The sequence below is a fragment of the Pyrus communis genome, chromosome 13 (assembly GCF_041283825.1).
Source record: "Pyrus communis isolate YQ-2024b chromosome 13, ASM4128382v1, whole genome shotgun sequence".
Lineage (NCBI taxonomy): Eukaryota > Viridiplantae > Streptophyta > Magnoliopsida > Rosales > Rosaceae > Pyrus > Pyrus communis.
The window spans coordinates 15,582,699-15,604,462 of record NC_142577.1 but is presented as its reverse complement, the minus strand read 5'-3'; the positions used below and the strand labels follow the sequence as shown (position 1 = coordinate 15,604,462).

Here is a 21,764-nt window from a genome sequence, read left to right as displayed (position 1 = left end):
GTAATTTCTTCAGACATGCCGGTGTGCCTTGAGTATCGATCATTTTTTAGTGCAGCAGTTTATTCTTGCTTTCAAGTTACCTGTTACCCTAAATCCTCAATCATCACCATCATACTCCATTATAAATGAATAAATCAAGGAATTAAAGAAAACCAATCCATCCAAACATACGCGATATATGTGGGCACGAATTATACAATTCTGTACAAAGTTTAGCCATTTTGGTTGTGATAACATATACAAAGCTACAAGTACAGAAGATCAGTACAAGTTGTTCTTACAAACTCAACAAACCTAAAGACATCTACTATCAGTTGCGTGTATGAAGACTTGGTCCGAAAGGTCCAGGAAACCGGGAAAGCCTAAAACGTCAGAGAAAATCATCACAGCAGCATCTGGTGGCTCGGTCTGCGAGTTCTCAATTCTCTTTTTTTTTCACCAGCCCGCGACTTCAATTGCCATGTACATGAGCCACGTCAATGCTTTTGGATAACCTGATTGAAAAATTTACATTTTCGGCATCTAGTTGTGAGGAAACATTCATGGACCAGAAAATTCGGAAGCCAGATACACAGCTTAGTAGTCTGAATGCCACCTGCATAATAAGAAAACAAATTAGAGAGCTCCAAGAACCATTGAGTATGCCATTTTTATAAAAGCAATCGCGACAATAACCAAACACATCCAGTATTCTGTTTTTCCATGTATACACCTGCGTAACATGATAACAGAAAATTATGTGGACCATAAAACCGAATGGTTTCCGATCCAGTTGCACAGCAGCACAGGCCGGTAAGCTTTCAAGTATGCACCATGTATCATACACAGAAATCTAATGAACTAATTATGACTATAAAAAGCAGAGAAACAGTCACTAGATACAATATTTAGTGCATCATTTTTCTGCCGACAGTAAATTTCCATTTGAAAATTTTTGGTTTAAATTTTTTACAATAAATAAATATAGAACTGCAGAAATAAACAGAAGAGAACTCCAGGAAGCCGCTCAACTTATTGTACTTTACCAAACTTCCCCTTCCAAACACATAATTCTCTTTCAAATGACAAGATTTGCATGGCTCCCTCACTTTAAACTGCCTAACTTTGCAAAAGATATACACCAGGAACAAGTTATGCGTGTGCTCATGTGTGTCTCTCTCTATTCACGCGAACAGGCAAGGGCATGAGACGCGTGTGTCTGTAAAGCAGCCAACTGAATGTTATCGATTGTATGGATATATACAATTTGACATTGCAGAGGATTTTCTAGCTTGACAAACCTAAACAATGAATTGGTTTTGAAGAAAATACAAGAACGAAATACACTTTTAATGAACAAGAAGAATTTCAAATTCAAATAGGTTATTGCGTATTCTAGTCTAATTGCAATGAACTTTACAGAACTCTAATTTTAATAGTAAGGACTTTGTCACAGAGAAATATGATTCTGACATAGATTCCTAATTTCCTACCACATGGCAAATATCACAAGCAAGAATTTCAGATTTGGCATTGGTTAAGCCAACTTAGATGACAAGATGTTATCTGAAACTATGGTGTTGGTGCAGAGGTGCAAGGACATTGATATGACACGTACAGGGAATACAAAGCAAACTTGTATATACTTTCATCCACATAAAAGCTATCATTAATCTCAACGAGAAAATAATTATATGTTCAACTAGTATATGACAAAAGAAAACCTACCCCAATAATAAATTTGTTAGCGATCAGAAACGTTGTGTTCATTTATTAATTTGATCAATACTTAGATAACTAAATGGTTTCCTATTCCACAGAACTTTTTAAGGGTAATCCATTGAACGAAGATGCAAGGTTGGAATTATTAAAATTTAATTGCAGGGTGATTCAAACAAGGAAGTTTTCACAAAGGGGTATGCTATCCCACACACCCTTTTTTACTTCTCACACACCCCTTGTTAATTTCTGTCCCTTGATCCTCTTCAATTCATCCGATCCGACGGCCGAAAATTACAAGGGTGTGTGAGAAGTAAAAAGGGGTGTGTGGATATCAAAACCCTTTCACAAAGTACAGGCATCCTTTTTGAAAGAATTTCCTTACAAATGCAGAGACACATGCGTGCTCGCACACACACACACACGCACACATATATTAAATTAGCGTACAGCATTGATGAAAGAAACTGAATATGCTAGTAACCGAAAAATATAAACTGAATATTAATTGGTACATTTTGAAGCAGTCAAAAATATTTTCCTCAAATTTTCAAGGTTACTATATGGGCATATCCATACATATACCCATTCCCCAAATTCCCATACACGCTTAGTAAGTTTACATTTAGCTGCAGCCTAGCAATTATTTTGTACAACTTAAGCAAAAACTTCAAAATACCCTATACAAACACCAAATCAGCTTGACAACCTGAGTCGTATTGTATGTAATGCAGGTTTCAAAGCACTTTGCATCTTTACCTTGCAACCTCTTAAAATAGCACAAGTAGAAGTTCTATAGGTACAATTTATAGCTATCTAAATCTAATCTGATGCCTCTATAATGTTTTTAAGCAAGAAATATGATTCACTATTGTTCCTGTGATGTTTAATGATTACTGAATGGGCCAGTTGAAGTGCATTCGAGATTCTTTCCTGTTAATCAATTAAAATTCCAGGACAGTTAAAGTAACTCAATTTCCTAGGGAAAGAATGTAAAATTAAAGTGTCCCCAAATTAATGCCTTTTATTGAAGTCAACCATAACTCAAAGGTAAACCATGGCATTTTCCCTTCACTGGACTTTCACATATCTATTCAACATGAATTTCTTCTCCCTTTCCCTGTACCAAACTCCACTTCAAGAAATACTACACTAATTAAATAGTTTCTTTCTCCTATTTACAGGATAATAGATTCCAAGTTCATTGGACAAGGCTATTTATTAGACATCACTTTGGGCTTCAGTTTCATTTGGATTTAGTGACTGCCCCCTTCTTTCTCCGTTCAAGGGATTGGGAAGTGCACTGTATTACTTTCATTGCAGTTTCTGTGGACCCGCTCTCTTTAGGGTTGGGGTGGGTCGGTTTGTAAGTTGTTGTTTTATAAGTTTTCGGTTATTTTACATAGGGGACTGTATACCATGTGGCCTTTGATTGCACTTCTCATCAATAGTAAAATATAAAAAGTACAAGAACAAAGTCATAGATTTTGCTAACAAAATTATCTTCTTTAAAAGTTTATCCAATAATTGCTTCAAGGTACAATTATTCCACAAATTGCCACAATACTCAGGTTGCATATGTCAAATATGAACTCCAACCCAAATGGTTTGAGGACCCGACGGTGCACTCACTACCCATAACCCATATTGTTCCATCTGCGCTCATTAGTAATAGAATGACATGAAGACTCAAATGGAAAGCAATGGGACAATGACTACAAGCACCAATACTTATAACCCTAGCAAAATAAAATACCAGAAAAGTGTCATTACCATTGTATACTGAAAACTACATATTTTGGGGTCAGAATTTTTATTTTAATGTGTTTGAATGTACAACAGAGAGTACCATTAATCAGGACTGAAAAGCACATAATTTAACTCTTCTAGCAATCAAAAACAAGCCTGCCATCCTAACCAAATGTCTTCCTTTTGCAAAGCATAATTTGATGTTCAGAATATGCAAAAGTACATTCGATAAAACTTGTAGCTGAAACTTATTGGCAAGAGAAATATTTAATAAAACAAACCAAAATAGTTGTCTTAATGATAAGAAATTTTTATTCTGTTGGGGTTAGGATAGTCAAGTCATGAGAAAGGGTCAGAAAATGGGTTGGGATTAGGCTAGGTCAATGGTTCAAATCCTTTTATCCTAACCCAAAAAAGGGGGTGGTGAATATTTGTTTCCTTTGGGTCATGAACAAATATGAGAAATATCTGATACTCAAGTGTCTTACTGCAGTAGTCAAAACTAAATGTTGGTGAAAAACTGTTCTAGTTCAGCATTCATGTCCTCCTATATTCCTTTTAAGTTGTAACTTATTTTTACTCACTTCAGTAAATTTATTAACCATCACAAATTACAATTTTCAAGTCTTTCCCTGAGCATTCAGAATATTATAAACCAAAATCCCTGAGTATAATTTATAGCCAGAATCATGGTCCATGAATCATGATATTACCCTAGCATACAAATTAATGAACAATCTTGCTCCAGAGCAACACAAACGGAAAATGTTAATCCTAAGTAAATAGACTAGAATGACTAGGTTTTATATGTAACAAGACAAATCACCTCCAGCACAGAGAAATATAAAGGCCCCTTCCTCCGAATAGTATGCTTCACCATATGATTACTAGAGTATATCATTGCACAAAGAATCACATACCTAGCACCAATGAATAGGTGACAAGGTGACATTGAAGTTTGAACAAGAGCTACAACAAAGCATGGGAAAACAGGGCAAGCTGATCTGGTGTATGACCAAAAAAATAAGAAAGATACAAATGCTTTTACTGAGAAATGAGTTGGTTTTACCTTAGTATATCATACTCCCGTAACTGTCAGCATGATTTAATATCATTGCCCCATCAAAATTAGTTACAGATAGCAAGTTTTCCTGTCCATTCATCAGCCTCAGACACAGTAGCCACCCCATAGTCAAGGCTCAACTCCCTCATAGGAGGGATGTTCTCCATTGCGAACAGCATGAGATGAGGAAACATCAAATTATTGTGATCATACAGTACAAACTGCACCATCACATTCGGAGTGGAACTGTGGCTCATATAACAAGCAACATTTCTCATTTTGGATACATCCATAGCAAAATCCAATGGTGGGATCGAAGGATAAGTTGGACGTACATAATCAGGATATATCTGGGATAAATCTCCCCATTCTGTCCATCTATCAGAAAACCGATGTGGATAAACCAAGGTATCACCATTCATTGCAAATATTTGAGCCATTTCCCTAGTGAGAATAACCCCTGTATACTCACATATAAAGGCACCGGCATGTATCAAGTCCAAGGACCTAACTCCCCAACCTGTTTCTCTTGATCTAAACACTTCCAGTCTATTTCTCATACCTTTTTGAGTGACACGATTCCGGCATGTTGGGGGACAATGGCAGAAGGGCCCGCACTCAAAAACCACAGGCTTCCCTCTCAAAAGACACCCATTGTCATCATAAGCAAACTCGCCTCCATTTTTCAAAGCACAAAAGCAATTACCAAAACAACCGTCAACACAATCACACCCGGTCCCCTTCCCGGACTGATGAAATACTTGTGTTGGAAACACAGTTGCCGCAAGATATTCATAATACATGGGATCCTGATCAGAATCAATGTCATTGAACAGAAAAACTGGAACATTCTCCTTCTTATTAGAAATATCCAGACTGAGATACCCCGACTGCCTCACAGACAATGGGCTGGCCCTAAGGCTAGCCGCAAACTTAAGAATGGCGCTACCCATCTCGCCTTGCCCTTCCATTCTCAGAAGTTTAAACTTATAAACACCAAACCCCGACTTCCCCACATCAAACCAACAGTCAAATATTCTATACAAGCCATCATAAACATAAACCTTATGTGAAATACCACCTTGGCATTTGATTCCTCGGATAACTCTCACTTCAATCCCATAATGCATGCTCCTCTCCAATGCCAAATTCCCACCTTCCAGCTTCTGATGAGCACATTGTTTATTAAACTTGTCCTGTCCTCCATGACCGGTGTAGATAATCACATCGCCAGCATCCTCGTCGTCCTCATAGCCACCCGAAACAATAATGCTGGTTGCAATTGGCTCGTGATTCGAGCTCTGGCTCGCTGGAAGATAGTCGATGCCAGCTTGGACTTGGCCATGTAAACCCACCACACACAACTCCATACGGAAAAAGAAGAGATCGCCAACGTACACCCCAGGAATCGAACCCACGATCCTTTTATCGCGATTGAGCCACAACCCACGATCCCTGAGCGCCGTGGCGGCCTGCAAGTCGCCACGGACTCGCTTCCCGTTTCCTGGGTTCCGCTTCTCCTCCGCCGCCACTGACAGTATCCGAATCGAGTCGTAAAGCATTCGGGTTTTCCGCACCACGTCACGGAAGTACCTCTGGTCCTCGATGTTGAGATCGGTCACCCGGACGAGCTCGGAGGACCGCTTGGGGTATTTCCTTCGCGCGACGACAGCCTCTGTTATCTGGGTTTCTTGAGGAACCGGCACAATTGCTCGCGCATCCGGGTCCAATACTTCGACCTCGCCGTCGCCGATACTCTGGAGCCCTTTAGCAAAAGCAGTTCGGAAAAGCTCGGAAATTCGATGGAACTCCGAGTACACATTCTCCTGGTCGGAGGGTGCGGCGGAGGAATCAGATACGGGGGTGTGGTTCTGGTCGGAGAAAGGGTTAATTTGGGAATTGGTGAGAGAGTTGGGGGTAGGAGTGGAAATGAAGGGTTCTGGAGGCAGTTGGGGCAGGTGGGCATCGAGTGGTTCGTCGAAAGGTTCGAGCTTCGGTTCGATTTTGGGGACTTTCATGGATACGGCGGAGATGGTAGTGTTTGGGGTAGAGCCGGCGGCGGATTCTGGGAGGTTATTGAGGTCTAAAATTGGGATGAGAGAGCCCATTTCGTCAGCAGAAATGAAGTGGGTCTGAGTGGGAGGAGAGTATAGTGGCTGTGGAGGTTGGGCATGGAAGTTTGCGGTTGCGGAGGTGGGCGTGCCTTTTCTTTGTTTAGGGTTCTGCTGAGAAATTTGGAGGAGCTACTCTCATGGCGGATTTTGAAATGAAAATTTTGACAAAAGGTGTCAATTTTTCGCGTCCATTTTTGGTAGCAAATTGTATGCAACTTGACTATTTTTGGACAGAATTGCCCCTCACACCCTAAAAATTAAAGTTGTTTGGGATCTGATCTTAAGAGCTTTGGATGCTACCAATTGCTCATGCTTAGGACAGCATGGATGGACGATTCCAACAAACAATATGGGCTGAGTTCATGTGTTACATCATTATATTGACGGGTCCTACTGAGTTAGATCTAACAATATCAAAGCATGTTATGTACGTGTAAAAAATTATCGTAAATAGAATAAACTATCGTATAATAGAGAAAAATTATGGATTTTCAAGAGAAAAAGTTCGTTGTGGATATTTAATTATACCATTATATGTTACCCTTTTTAAATTTAGGACTGAAATTATAAAATAAAATATAGCCAAAATTTGTAATTATCATCTAAATCGAACCAAGTTGTCAATATTAAATGTTGAATTAAGTATTATACATGCCTTTTAAGTTTGTGGTCAATTTCAAAATGAATACTATTCACGAGATCATAACTTTGTCACATTACAAGTCGTCACTTTGGAAATTATTCAATTTACACATTTTGTTAGGTTGACAGTCGTTTTGACTGTTAGATATTGATGTATCAATATGAAAAGAAAGACTTAGATGAAATGAGTTCATCGCTACATGTTGTCCCCCATTCAATAATGCATAGCAATGTTCAAGACCCCACCCCCCACCCCCAAAAAAAAAAAATCCATCAAGCATACCACAAAGAATATATCAAGGTCGCTTTAGAGATGAATAATGATTTCACACACTCGTTTTCTCGCTTTGCACTCATTTTTTTATTTGACCTTTTAATTTTTTTTTTCTATTTTATTCAATCTGAAGATAAATATAAAAGGAATGTGAGGTGATAAAATGAAAGTGTGAAAATCACTACCTTCTAAAGAAAATGTGTGAACTAGTCAAATATCAAACGTAGGTTGCAATGTCAAAATTTGAAAATTTTGGGGCTCATTTTGAACCCAACTCCAAAACTCAATATTGTGAAATGAACTAAACCTTTATAATCTTTTTACACTTGGACATTTTGTTATGAGTGTGTTGAACCATATATTTTCACAAAGGAAACTATATTAGCAAGTCTCATAAAAATGAGGGGTTTTAGTGAACAGAGGAGTTCACTTTTTGGACAGGAAAATGCATCAAAAGGCATGTAAGCCCAAGACAAGCCCACGTGTTAAAGTTTAAAGGCCCATTCGGTGTTTTCTCAAGTTCGAAGACAAAAGGAAAAAGAAATAAAAAATTATAGAAAAAGTGGAATCTGTTGATCTTTGTCGACTTTATTCCAAGATAACTTGTTTTCTCAAGTTTGAAGACAAAAGGAAAGAAATAAAAAAAATATAGAAAAAAGTGGAATCTGTTCATCTTTATTCCAAAATACTTTTCATCATTTACTATCATTTTTTGTCTCACATAATAATATCAACCGTTTAATATTTTTTTTCTTTTAATAAATAATATTATTTATACTAAAAAGAAGGGGTGCGCTTAGCTTTGCAACGGTGTAGCAATAATATTGTTCAAATTCATCTAATTTGGTGAGATTAGAACCTAAGATGCCTCACTTACAAATGAAAAGGAATATCACAAAACTGTGGTACTAAGTGGCAACCGTTTACTATAATTAGAACAAAAATATCGAACCCAACAGTCTCAAAATTTCTCCACTCCAATAGTTATAAATTTTTTAAGCTGTTTTTCAATTTACACTTTGAAGTTCTCTTTCATATATGTAACGATTAATGTCTTATGAAAGCAAAAAATTGAACTAAATTGTCATTTTCTTTAATTTATGAATAAACGATATTATCTACATTAAGAAAAATGAATGCATTTAGTCTCACTAAGGGCTAACAATAATATGGTTCAATTTGCATTTAACTAGAATTGATCCTAAAACATCGCATTTTTAACTAATGTTCTTTTTTTTTTAATCAACAGTTTTTTTATGATTAATGTGTTTTAAGTTCTTGGAAGAAAGTAACTAGTTTGAATTAATATTACATTTTTCTTATATTTTATGTATCACAACATCACAAATTTGGGTGCCACTTGCTTTAAAGTAGATTTAGAATTAGACATTAATTGATGCCCCTCGAAAGAACTGTTTAATCTCATTTTATCTCTTGAAGTTAGTCTTGTCTCATTTTGCTTTATGAAATTGTCATCTTTATTTTATTTAGTCAAATAAACATTAAATTAGCGAACAAGTTGTATGTTGAAAGGTATGTCAAAAATGAAATGTCTACACTACCTTTGAATTTAATATCTATTTAACGGAATGGACAACAATATTATGATATAAAAATAAATAAGACGAAAATGGTGTTTCAGGAGTAGAATGAGAAAAAATCGAGTTTAAAGGATAAAATAAGACTAAACAACAATTTCAAAGGAAAAACACTTAATAAGCTTTAGAATTCTGTCTGCATGCTATGCATGCGTAGGAATTTATCGTAAAGCGTGTTTTTTTTTTTTTTTTTTTTTTTTGGAGAAAATGGTTGGTTGTGAAAAGTATTGTTTGATTACCATATTACCTTGGGAAATTTTATTTGGATCCTAAAAACTTATTTTTACACTCAACTTACATATTTTTATTATTGAACTCTCCACTTTAATCCTAAGTTAATGTGAGATCCTATTAAGTCATATCACTTTCAAAATTTCTTCACTTCAATGGTATCATTCGTTCAACTTTTGGTTCAAATTTTAATATATGTAAAAGAGTATATAGGATATATTCTAAATTGGAGCTATACGTTGAGCACAAAACGAATTATTTTTTCGCCTTTTACTGAAGAATATGTTCTTCATTGCTTATGAAAGGAAATAATCGAACCAGTCATTAACCATATTCGTTTACCTTGGTTATCCTACTAATTTGATGCATAACCAAATTAATCCTAATAGTAGTGTTGCATTTGTTCGATATGCGGCTTAATGCACCGACACTAAAACATAGATTGGTTGAAAATAAAAAATAAAAAAAATTTTGAAATCAATAAAGTGAGATTCTATACAATTAACGTACTACCTATAGCATTCAAAAAAATTCTACGGTTCCCTTGATTAAGTTTAGTGAACTATCTTGACCGTTAAATACTTTTGACTGAACATGGAGTTGTTCAATTTTGGACCAACAATCTTTACGCGTAGACTGTTACAACATGGCATTAAATTTCAATGTGATTCAATGTTATAATTAGAAGAAACGTAATATTACACTATAATTGTCAATTTATTTTTTGACAAAAAAAATTGTTAAAATTTTGTCCACTGATACATAGTAGTGTTGAGTTTACAAAATACTATTGTTATTACATTAACAACGTTAGTTTTTACAATGTGAATGTCGTGCTACAGTGTGAACATAAGATATTATGTGTGGACGTCATCGTATTAGAGAATCATTACTATTCCATTTTGGGCCCCACGCCAACTTTGACGTTAAGGCTATTACAACATGACATTAAGTTTCAATATGATTTAACATCTAAATTACCAGAATGTAGAATAATATTATAACTGTAAATTTTGTTGTCCAATATTACATAATATTTTAAAATTACAAAAGGGTTATTATACAAAATGGTCTCTGAGATTTGCATGATCAATAAAATGGTCCCTAAGATTAAAAATCAATAGAAATGATCCATGAGATTGTCCACCATCCATGATTTTGGTCATTCCGTTAAAAACGATTTTGGGCAATTTTCAAAGTTTTGTAACTCAATCGTTTCTTAATCAAATTCGACCCATAATATATCAAAATGAAGATAGGAAAGTGGAGAATATGATTATACCTATTTGGAAGCCCAAGGGTTGCCAAAGATGGGCGGGAAATAGCCTGAAAGGTGATTGATCCGCGGAAAAATTGAAAAACTCGCCGGAAATTGGGTAAACTTTAAATGTTCATAACTTCTTCAATACTCAACCAAATCGAGTGATTCAAAAAAGAAAATATTACTTCTTGATGAGGCAAAGAGAATGGTACCTTTTTCGAAGGCTAAATCTCCATGGTTTGGTCGGACAACGGCTCGAAAGTGGCTAACCATTTTCGAGTTAGCCACTTTCGAGCAGTTTTTAGGCCAAACCACGGCGATTTAGTAGGAAAGAAAGATATCATTCTCTTCGTCTCATTGAGAAGTATAATTTTTGTTTTTGAATCACTGAATTTCGTTGAGTATTGAAGAAGTTATGAACGTTTAAAGTTTACCCAATTTCCAACGAGTTTTCCAGTTTTCCCTCGGACCAGTCACCTTTCAGGCTATTTTCCGGCCATCTTCGGCAATCATTGGACTTCAAAATAGGTATAATCTTATTCTACACTTTCTTATCTTCATTTTGATATATTATGGGTTGAATTTGGTTAAGAATCGATTGAGTTACGAAGCTTTGAAAATTGCCCAAAGAGTTTTTAACAGAATGATCAAAATCATGGATGGTAGACAATCTCAGGGACCATTTCTATTGATCATGCAAATCTCAGGGACCATTTTGTATAATAACCCATTATAAAATGACATTGTTATTAATGCAACAACGTTGATTGCTACATCACAAATGTCTTGTTACACTATTAAAGTAGGTTTATAGATAAAACGACAGATTCAAGTATTAGTTAACATGCTCAATAGGTCATATTAAAAAGTTGCAACATAACTTGTTAGACTATATACACGGTAGACAAATACAATATTATTTCACCTAAGTATTGATATTAAGTTAATTGCTTCTTCTCAGGCTGTAGATGTGAACTAATACATTTATGGCATGTTTATGTGTCTGGAATTAGAGTAAAAATGATGATGATTTCATACAAACAATTTACTAAATACCCCTGAACCAGATTTAAAATAAGTATGATTATTATACTGCCCGTGTGTTTTTTTGTTCTCTTCCTCCGCCTCCTTATCGTCCCATTTACTTTTATGTTTTTTCCCATCTTTTCCTCCCCTCTCCCACGCCGCTATCTTCATCATCGACCCAATAGGTAAGCCTAGCAATTCCTGACACGATCCAATAATTCAATATGACGCGACACGAAATTAACAAGTGTTCGGGTTGATACGATAACAAATCGAGTCGTTATCGGGTAATCCAATAAATACCTGTGAAGATAACGGGTTGGTTCGTGTATACACGTGGGTAACACGATATACGATAAACAAAATATTAATTTTATAATTTTATAACCCTCTATAATAATTATATATATTAATTTAACAATTTTATTGTCACATCCTGGCCCGGGCCCGCTACACCACCGTAGCACGATATTGTCCGCTTTGAGCCCCAACTACGCCCTCACGGTTTTGTTTTTGGGAACTCATGAGCAACTTCCCAGTGGATCACCCATCATGGGATTGCTCTAGGCCCTTTCTCGCTTAACTTCGGAGTTCCTACGGAACCTGAAGTCAGTGAACACCCAAAAGGCCTCGTGCTAGGTAGGGATGGGAATATACATTTAAGGATCACTCCCCTGAGCGATGTGGGATGTCACATTTATACCCCTAAAAACTATAATAATTATATATATATATATATATATATATTAAATTAAATTTTAAAAATTGGTGACCATTAGATTGGCTTAAATATACATATCATTCAATTTCCTAAGTGTTATACGTACAAAATAAATAAATTTAAATCTACTTAATAAATAAATAAATATATATATATATGTACACTATTGAACTTGATGGGATACGAATTATATAAAACTAATTTCAACGATTTAACCATCAAACTTGTTTGTATATGCTTCGAGATCACATCAGCAAAAAATCGCAAAAAAACAAACATTTAGAGATCAAGTAACAGGACAAAATTTTTCAATGGTTATAAAACGAAAAATCACAATATAACGGTTATTTTAACTCCGATTTTGATTATTTTTAATAGTTACACTCATTGATCCTATATGAATACAATGAATGAATTCAATCTTCAATTTAAAATATTTACACTAGTGAATAATACAAAATCTTATGTTATACTTAATGAAAATATAAATAAACTCTAAGTGTTAGTGAATTTATCGTTTTGATGGGATACGCATTCTACGAAACTAATTTCAACGATCCAACCATCAAACTTGTTTGTATATGCTTCGATATCGTATACACCAAATATTGCAAAAAACAAACATTTAGAGATCTAGTAACGGGACAAAACTTTTCGACGGTTATCAACGAAAAATCACGATTTAACAGTTATTTTAACTTTGATTTTGGTGATTTTTTGCAGCTACACTCCTTGACCCTATATGAATACAGTGAATGAATTCGATCTTTAATTTAAAATATTTACACTAGTATATACCACAAAATCTTACGTTATACTTAATGAAAGTATGAATAAACTCTTAAGTGTCAGTGAATCTATTATTTTGATGGGATACGCATTCTACGAAACTAGTTTCAACGATCCAACTGCCAAACATATTTGTATACACTTCGAGATCGCATACACCAAAAAGTATAAAAAACAAACATTTAGAGATCAAGTAATGAGACAAAACTTTCCGACTGTTAAAAAACCAAAAATCACTATTTAACGATTATTTTAACTCTGATTTTGATTATTTTTTATAGCAACACTCATTGATCCTATATGAATACAATGAATGAATTTGATCTTCAATTTAAAATATTTACACTAGTAGATACCACAAAATCTTATGTTATACATAATGAAAGTATAAATAAACTCTAGGTGTTAGTGAATCTATCGTTTTTATGGGATACACATCCTACGAAACTAATTTCAAATATCCAATGTCAAACTTGTTTGTATATGCTTCGAGATCGCTTACGCAAAAAATTGTAAAAAACAAACATTCAAAGATCAAGTAACATGACAAAACTTTTCGACGGTTATAAACAAAAAATCATGATTTAACGGTTATTTTAACTTCAATTTTGATGATTTTTGGCGGTTACACTCCTTGACCCTATATGAATACAACGAATGAACTCGATCTTCAATTTAAAAAATTTACACTAGTGGATATCACAAAATCTTATGTTATATTTAATGAAAGTATGAATAAACTCTTGAGTGTTAGGGAATCTATTGTTTTGATGGGATACGCATTCTATGAAACTAGTTTCAACGATCTAACCGTCAAACATGCTTGTATATACTTTGAGATCACATACGCCAAAAATCGCAAAAAACAAAAGATCAAGTAACGAGACAAAACTTTTCGACAGTTATAAACGAAAAATCACGATTTAACGGTTATTTTAACTCCGATTTTGATGATTTTTTTACAGCTACACTCCTTGACGCTATATAAATACAATGAATGAATTTGATCTTCAAATTAAAATATTTACACTAGTGGATACCACAAAATCTTATGTTATATTTAATGAAAGTATAAATAAACTCTAAGTGTTAGTGAATCTATCGTTTTGATGGGATACGCATTCTACAAAACTAGTTTCAACAATCCAACCGTCAAACTTGTTTGTATATGCTTCAAGATCGCATATGCCAAAAATCACAAAAAACAAACATTCAGAGATTAAATACGGGACAAAAAACTTCGACGGTTATCAACAAAAAATCACTATTTAACTGTTATTTTAACTCTGATTTTGATGATTTTTTACAGCTACACTCCTTGACCCTATATGAATACAATGAATGAACTCGATCTTCAATTTAAAATATTTACACTAGTGGATACCACAAAATCTTATGTTATACTTAATGAAAGTATGAATAAACTCTTAAGTGTTAGTGAATCTATTGTTTTGATGGGATACGCATTCTACGAAACTAGTTTCAACGATCCAACTATCAAACATGTTTGTATATACTTCGAGATCGCATACACCAAAAATTGCAAAAAACAAACATTCATAAATCAAGTAACAGGACAAAACTTTTTGACGGTTATAAATGAAAAATCACGATGTAACGGTTATTTTAATTCCGATTTTGATGATTTTTTACAGCTACACTCGTTGATCCTATATGGATACAATGAACTAATTTGATCGTCAATTTAAAATATTTACACAAGTGGATACCACAAAATCTTATGTCATGATGATCAATGTAAATTGAGGATTTTGTAAAAGGAATAACATGCAAGCTTTGAGTTCCATTGGCAAGGTTTAAACTTTTGAGATAGGCTTCACAACCTTGAAAACAAAAACTCTTTCATTTTGCATATCCTTGCACATTTAATATTTTGTAATAGACTATTAGTGTATATATGTTTGTTTATTAGACTCTTATTTTCGAGTGTAGATGTAGTACTTAAACGACAAATGTGTTTTAATGTTTTGAAGTAATATTTATGTGGCAATGTGATATGTGCAAATTTAAGAAAAAATAGATATTTTTCTTAATGGGTCATAACGAGTCGGGTCACTTTACCCATTGGGTAAAGTGACCTGACCTGTTAAGAACCCGTTACGGTAACGGATGTGACACGACACGATCCGTTAAGATAATAGGTGTTACACGAAAACGACACGAACACGACAGACACAACCCATTTGTCAGGCCTACCAATAGGTATCCCCTCCCCACCTCACCAGCCACCACCACTGCTATTTCCCTCCTTTTCTAAATCATATAAAATCCAAATCCACTAATTCGAACACACTAGAGTACTCAATGCACCGGAAGGTCCAACATCTTAGAATTTTGTTTCAACATATTTGATGGGATAACACTTGGAACACTCATTAGTGAGCATGGACCTTTTAATTTTGTTCAATGTATTTTAATCCATGGTTTATTATTTAAAAAAGAACGAACTTGTTATTTAATATTTTAGACTTTAAAAAAAAGAAATACATAACATTTTTATTGGATCAAATTAAAAAGCGAGTACAGTATGCACTAATAAGTACCTAAATATTATCGTATTTCATTTTTGGAATTGAATGATTATAAATTTCTCATAAAATCAAGTCTTTTAATTCCTCAGGAATTTGAGTAAGGATAATGCTAGTAATTTAATTCTTTAGAAATTTGAGTAAGAATAATGTTAGAGAGTTCAAATTCTTTAAACTAAAATTGTAAACTGAATAATGTGTCATCAATAATAAACGAACACGTTAATCGATAGTTAATTAACAAACCAACCATCTACAATCATATCATTTAGTTTGTCAATTTGATTTAAGGAATTTGATCTATTTAGCATTACAGTTGAGTAATGATAGCAACTTAATAAAGATCTTCTAGTCCCTAGAACGAAACAAGAATCATTCTCGACAATGAAAGATCTACCCGACCTGTTAAACTTTTTGCCACTGTTAAAGGCCAGATATTTACGTACTAGAAGTTCTAAGCTATAAACATCAAGTTTTTATGATGATCAGAGAAGTATGAGGATCTTAAAAGTACCCCAGACCCAAACGGCTTTATTTTGAAATCCTCAGCATCACAACCGTCGATTCATGGTTATCATGATCTCCACCGCTGATGCGTGGGCCCACAGGGGTGTTGGACATGGCTATGCAGTGTAGCTGAGATGTGTGTTAGACATTTCTGGTGTTGTGGATAACCCACCGTTTGTTTAAAGTATGAAACTCAGCCAAAGGGAAAGTCGTTTCTTCGGCAGTAGAATGAGCAAATCAAGACACGTGTCGCACCACCTGTTAACCAATGATTCACATGCAAATCTGACTGCTTTACACGTATCGCATGCCTGTCAAAACACCATTGACGTCGGCTGCCTCGTCTATAAAGAGCCAAGCCAACCTCTTTGCTGTTACCAAAACAACTTCGTTAACTTAGTGTGTGCACTCAGTGATATTTTGTAAGAAATACCGAGAGAGCTGTTTGATCTGTTGCTGGTTTTTCTGTGTGTGTGGAATTTGAGGGAGAGATGGCTCAGACTGTGGGAAGGAACGTGGCAGCTCCGTTGCTGTTTCTCAACTTGATCATGTATTTGATCGTTGTCGGTTTTGCTAGTTGGTGTCTTAACAGGTTCATCAATGGCCAGACCAACCACCCAAGTAAGTTTTTTCATCAACTGCCTCTTTGCTTTGTGGTATTTCTTGCTTAATGGTGGCTTTAACTCCTAGTTACCGCAGACCGGGGTTCGGCCAGTTGTCTCTGAACTAATCCCCTTCTTGTAGATTAGATTTGTTTTCAGAGTAGCCTCGAAAATCATCTCGTCAAAAACAAAAACTCCCAAACTAAATTCGTTTTTCGAGTTTTTGGAATTAAACTCGGTGTGAATATTTGGGCAGGTTTTGGAGGAAATGGTGCGACAATGTTCTTTTTGATATTCTCCATGTTGGCTGGAGTGATGGGCATAGCGTCAAAGCTGGCCGGAGCAAACCACATCAGGTCTTGGAGGAGTGATAGCTTAGCTGCAGCAGGATCATCCGCCATCGTCGCGTGGGCTCTCACTGCACTGGCCTTTGGGTAAATCTCAAACCCTGATTCGATCACATAGCACTTAAGCACGCTTAATGTCGTTTAATAGACTTATCGTGTGGTTAATTAGTCGGATGATTAATTGAGTTGCTTGTTAACAGGTTGGCATGCAAGGAAATAAACATGGGAGGACACAGAGGATGGAGACTGAGGGTCTTGGAGGCTTTCGTAATAATCCTGATGTTCACTCAGCTCTTGTACCTCTTGATGCTTCATGCGGGCGTCTTCAGCAGCAAGTACGGCCCGGGCTACCGTGACACCGACTACCCAGTTACTGGCGGGGATCCGATACACAAGGGCACCACTGGAGGAGTCCCTGCTTCTAGGGTTGTTTAAGGCATAGGGATAGCATAGCACATTCGAAGGGAGTGAACTGTCTCTTGTTGTTTCCTTTCCGTTTCTGGGAAGGTTTTGTACTTCATAATTTAATGTGGAATTTTAAGTGTGTTGTTTTGTGATTTTTGTGGGTTGTATAGGTAGGGAGTAATCGGTGACCAAGTGTGGGGTCGTGTGCATGTTTGCACGGACATGTAATGTGGGAATTAGTTCAATATTCAGCATTATGCATGTGTACATCATATGTAGATGTATGCATGGTTTTAGTTAATGCATGCTCAGCATCCTCCTTGATATAAATCGGTGTGTGTTGGTGTTTTTGAATGCGAATTCCCATTCGGTTCCTAGCTAGGTGATGAGGAAGTAAAATTAAAAAGGAAATGCTAGGTGACTAAAATTTTAAACTAACTTTGTAAACATGACCAAAAGAGAGAGGGGGTGAGGTCACAAATGAAGTAGGAGTGTTTTATTGGCAACATAGATTCAACAAAAAATCAAAGAAAGTTTTGAAGTGATGAGGAGAGAGACTAAGAAGTCAACATTATAATCATGTGTTTTATAAGCGATGATTTTATTAATTGAGTTAACAAATTAAGCTCCGAAGCCTTGTTGCCTACAAATTTGAGTGAGTAAAATGGCCTACTAAACTTAATTGGGATGGGTGTGGGTGAGCCGAGCTACTAAACTTTTACAACACTCTTTAGGGTTTTTTCAGAAGAAAGCTACCATGGTTGCCTTGTTGTAAACTTCCAAAAACCAGGTATCTTAAATATTCCGATGTTGAATTCATTATCTTAGCAGACATCAATTGGAATACCTCTAAATTTGTTGTTAATGGTAATCGAGTATTAGCAAGCATTCAAAAACTTGATTAAGCCCAGAAACAGAACAATTATATCCCTTTCCTTCAACCAAAATGTGGTAATATAGAATCAAAGAGAGTACCAGAAGCTCAAGCAACAATATATCAAATTCCTCTACCCTTGTAAGTAAGGTCAAATTTCGTGGATGACGAATTTCAAACCAATTTATTCACCCACACTTGCTGTAAATACGAATTAAAAAAGGTAAAGAAAACTAATGAAAATGGTTTGAAAACTTTTGAGTTTTAACGATAAGGACGAACTAAAGGGTAAAGTGAATAGTATCAGATTTGATTTTTTAGTGTGAAAATATGATTTTTCATTAAAATAAAAAATACTGCGGATTTTTCGTTAAAACTCCCAATAAATAAAGATCTGTTTGCAAGAAAAATTAGCTAAAACTCAGCAACTGCCATGCTTGAATCACATTCATCTATTAAGAATCAGCTCTTAAGCAGCAACTATTTCAAAGTACAAATGACAAATACAAGGAAATCAGAACTTAAGGAGAAGGGTAAGGGAAACCCATCAAATCAACTTCCCCTGGACTTTTACATGATGTTTAGACTAATTCTTTCGAAAATAAGCTGACAACGACGCAATTCCAAGCTTAACCTTCGGTGATAAAACCTTCCTTGCGACCTTCAAACCCTGGCCGCATGAGCTTTTTCTCTCTTTTCGCTATTTTCTGGTTTATCTTCTCTTGCTTCTTCTGCGATATGTTATCTGATCTCTTCTTCTGTTTATCTGCTTTCATCTTCTCTGTGGTTTCAACCCTTCCCTTCCATTTCTCGGCATTCTTCTCATGCCGCTTCTTCTCCTTCTGAATGCTTTGTTTCAACAACTTTGGATCATCGTGAACCTTGATCCCAGCAGCTCTACTTGTTGCTGCTTTCCAAGAATGCTTCTGCGAGATTATGTCACCTTTTTCTGGATCTTTCTTGGCTTCTTGCAACTGTTTTGCCCTCTCAAGCTCCTGCAACTTTGACAATTTTTTCTTCTTATTTGTCTTACCAAGCTCATCTTCATCCCCAAGTTTGACATAACCGAAAGTCAGCTCCTTTGCAGCCTCTGCAACATCTTTCTCCACTTTAGCCGCTGAATCATCACTAGTAGATTTCTTACCATCAGATAAGCCTTCTCTCTTCCGTTTCTTCTGGTCAGTTCCTTTCTTCTCATATCTTTCCTTTCGCTCAATCCTCTTCCTTGCTCTCTCTGAACCTTCACAATGCCGACCAGCCCGAAACTCATCAAGTTTACGATGAAGCCGTTGCTGGAGTTCTTCATATGTCACTGAACGTTCGTCATCTTCCACTGAACATTCATCATCTTCCAGGCCAGGCACCACAGGCTTGATCTCTATTTCGTCACTATCACTCTCATCATTTGATTTCTTTTCCAAACTTTGCTTTAGCAAATCAAGGGTTGTCTTAGAAGACTTCTCTGGATCCAACCGTTCTCTTCGAGCTTTCTTAATGTTTTCCTTTGATTCCTTCTTTGCTGAAGCTTTTGCAGTCTTGCTGAGACCTTGAAACCATGGCTTATCATCATTGTCAACGGGTAGATAGAACCTAGCAGGGATGAGCTCAACTAACATGTCGAAGAATTGAGAATGCTGATGGATAATAGACTTCAAATTGAGAATTGGATTGGAATCACTGATATGACTTCCTCTTTTTTTCTTCATCTGCAAAGTGATCAAAATTGAGGTAAATAGCGAGCACCAGATAACCGTTGTGAACGGATGTCCAACTGAAGGAATCAAACCAGCACAAAGAATACTATGGGTCTCCCTCTCCCTCTCCCTCCCACCACACACACACTATACAACCAAACCACTACTTAAGAAATTTTCATTTGCCATGATAAAACCCAGCAGCAGTAAGATTTCATATAAAACAAATCAAGCAGAAAATTAAAATTAAAAATTGATAAAAAAAATCAGATGAAAATCCAGTTATAATATTCAGCATTCAGCAGAAGAAATAATGATAACAGATCATGCAATTTAAGGAAAACCCAGCTAAAGTAATCAGCAAAAGAAATAAATTACAAACATAATGGAACTTTGCAATCTGATAAGGCCAGTTTACATTATGAGCATACAAACAAAATCACTAAAAAATTAAAATAACTGTGTTCTTATGACAAGTAAATACCAATGCCCTAAACCATCCACGAAACCAAATTAAACCCACAAACTTAAACCAAAAAACGAGATTACTCAAGTTCTTTTAAGCTAAATAAAAATCAAGAGAACTCAGTTGCACAATAATCCGTGAGTGTACGAGAGAAGAAGATGAAGAAAAAGATACCGTGGTGAATGCCGCGGCGTCGATACAGAAATCAGCAGCTGAAGCCTCTCTTTTTGTTTTTGTTGTTTTTGGTCGTAATGGTTAATTCATAGAAACAAAAATACGAAGAACCCTAGAGGGATGGGATGGGCTTCTAGTGGGCTCAAATCATGTTTTTATTTATTATGGAAATGGACTGGGCTGTTTTTGCTGACATTTCGACGGCCTGATAAGCATTGGGTTTTTTCTTTTTCTTTTTTTTTTTGAAAGCAGAGACATTTTCAGTATGTTGCAAGAAAACCTGTATATCGTTATAATGTTGGGACTAAATTAATTTAAGCCTAGTTAGATAAATGGTTCTTGTGATGATAAAGTATTCGAAAAATAGCTCATATGGTAAAAAAATTCGGATTTAAACTCATATGATGACATCTATTAGAAATTAAGTCCAACATCTAAATATTCATTAGTTTCTCAATTCAGCTTTCCTTCTTTATTTCTTTTTTTAAGTAGAGGGGTTAGATAGTGCAACGTCTTCAACAAGTTTATCATCAACGTTGTTCCAGAAACATGCTTAGCACAATATAACCAAGAACAAGCTTCGAACACTGATTTAATAAATTTGTCATTTTTTTCTATATTAAACAAATGACTTGATTTGATAAATGGATGAATTGAATCCAGATCTTTTCTTTATTAGTAGAACCTAAAAAATCTCCAACTCAAAAATTCACAACTGCAACTAAAAATAATATATTAAAATAATCTACAATAAATCTGGTTGTTTAGTAAAATCGAGAGAGCTCGGCTCCATTTTTGCTCATCCATGTGACTTTTTCTGTGTTTTTTTTTTCCATGAATAAAACTTACAATTTCAGAGCAAGGATATATGGTAGAGATGTACAAATATTCGAATTATTTTTTCTTGTGTTTCTCTCCAACCGTTAGCATCCCAAGTGGAAAACATGGAGGCAACAAGTTGATTCTAAGCTATGGTCGGC

General features: G+C 35.5%; 3 protein-coding genes across 5 annotated transcripts; 1 reads left to right on the top strand and 2 right to left on the bottom strand.

The window, feature by feature from the left end:
• Positions 1–142: 142 nt before the first annotated feature.
• LOC137737505 (histone-lysine N-methyltransferase family member SUVH9) lies at positions 143–6,957 on the bottom strand. Of its 3 annotated transcripts, none has more exons than XM_068477009.2 (2): positions 4,517–6,957; positions 143–595 (listed from the first exon to the last, which is right to left on the bottom strand). In XM_068477009.2, the coding sequence occupies exon 1, from the start codon at positions 6,616–6,618 to the stop codon at positions 4,576–4,578; it is 2,043 nt and encodes a 680-aa protein (XP_068333110.2). In that variant the 5' UTR covers positions 6,619–6,957; the 3' UTR covers positions 143–595; positions 4,517–4,575. The 3 variants fall into 3 exon arrangements, with proteins under 3 accessions (XP_068333110.2, XP_068333111.2, XP_068333112.2); XM_068477010.2 differs by having other exon boundaries at positions 143–1,198; positions 4,517–6,790; XM_068477011.2 differs by lacking the exon at positions 143–595 and adding an exon at positions 4,096–4,416 and having other exon boundaries at positions 4,517–6,800.
• A 9,635-nt stretch (positions 6,958–16,592) lies between these two features.
• On the top strand, positions 16,593–17,926 carry LOC137738432 (membrane protein PM19L). The gene is made up of 3 exons (XM_068478067.2): positions 16,593–16,843; positions 17,081–17,258; positions 17,372–17,926. Exons 1-3 carry the CDS (start codon positions 16,714–16,716, stop codon positions 17,604–17,606), a joined length of 543 nt encoding a protein of 180 aa, XP_068334168.2. The 5' UTR covers positions 16,593–16,713; the 3' UTR covers positions 17,607–17,926.
• Positions 17,927–18,884: 958 nt separating this feature from the next.
• Positions 18,885–20,920, bottom strand: LOC137737560 (uncharacterized). Its single transcript, XM_068477081.2, has 2 exons — positions 20,785–20,920; positions 18,885–20,156 (listed from the first exon to the last, which is right to left on the bottom strand). The coding sequence occupies exon 2, from the start codon at positions 20,154–20,156 to the stop codon at positions 19,080–19,082; it is 1,077 nt and encodes a 358-aa protein (XP_068333182.2). The 5' UTR covers positions 20,785–20,920; the 3' UTR covers positions 18,885–19,079.
• Between the last annotated feature and the right edge of the window lie 844 nt (positions 20,921–21,764).

Excerpts from the sequence above, each read along its gene's own strand:
- LOC137737560 (XM_068477081.2), bottom strand. The coding sequence starts at position 20,156 with ATGAAGAAAAAAAGAGGAAGTCATATCAGTGATTCCAATCCAATTCTC.
- LOC137737505 (XM_068477009.2), bottom strand. The coding sequence starts at position 6,618 with ATGGGCTCTCTCATCCCAATTTTAGACCTCAATAACCTCCCAGAATCC.
- LOC137738432 (XM_068478067.2), top strand. The coding sequence starts at position 16,714 with ATGGCTCAGACTGTGGGAAGGAACGTGGCAGCTCCGTTGCTGTTTCTC. Across the intron at positions 16,844-17,080 it reads TGGCCAGACCAACCACCCAA|GTTTTGGAGGAAATGGTGCG; the intron begins GTAAGTTTTTTC and ends ATATTTGGGCAG. Across the intron at positions 17,259-17,371 it reads CTCACTGCACTGGCCTTTGG|GTTGGCATGCAAGGAAATAA; the intron begins GTAAATCTCAAA and ends GCTTGTTAACAG.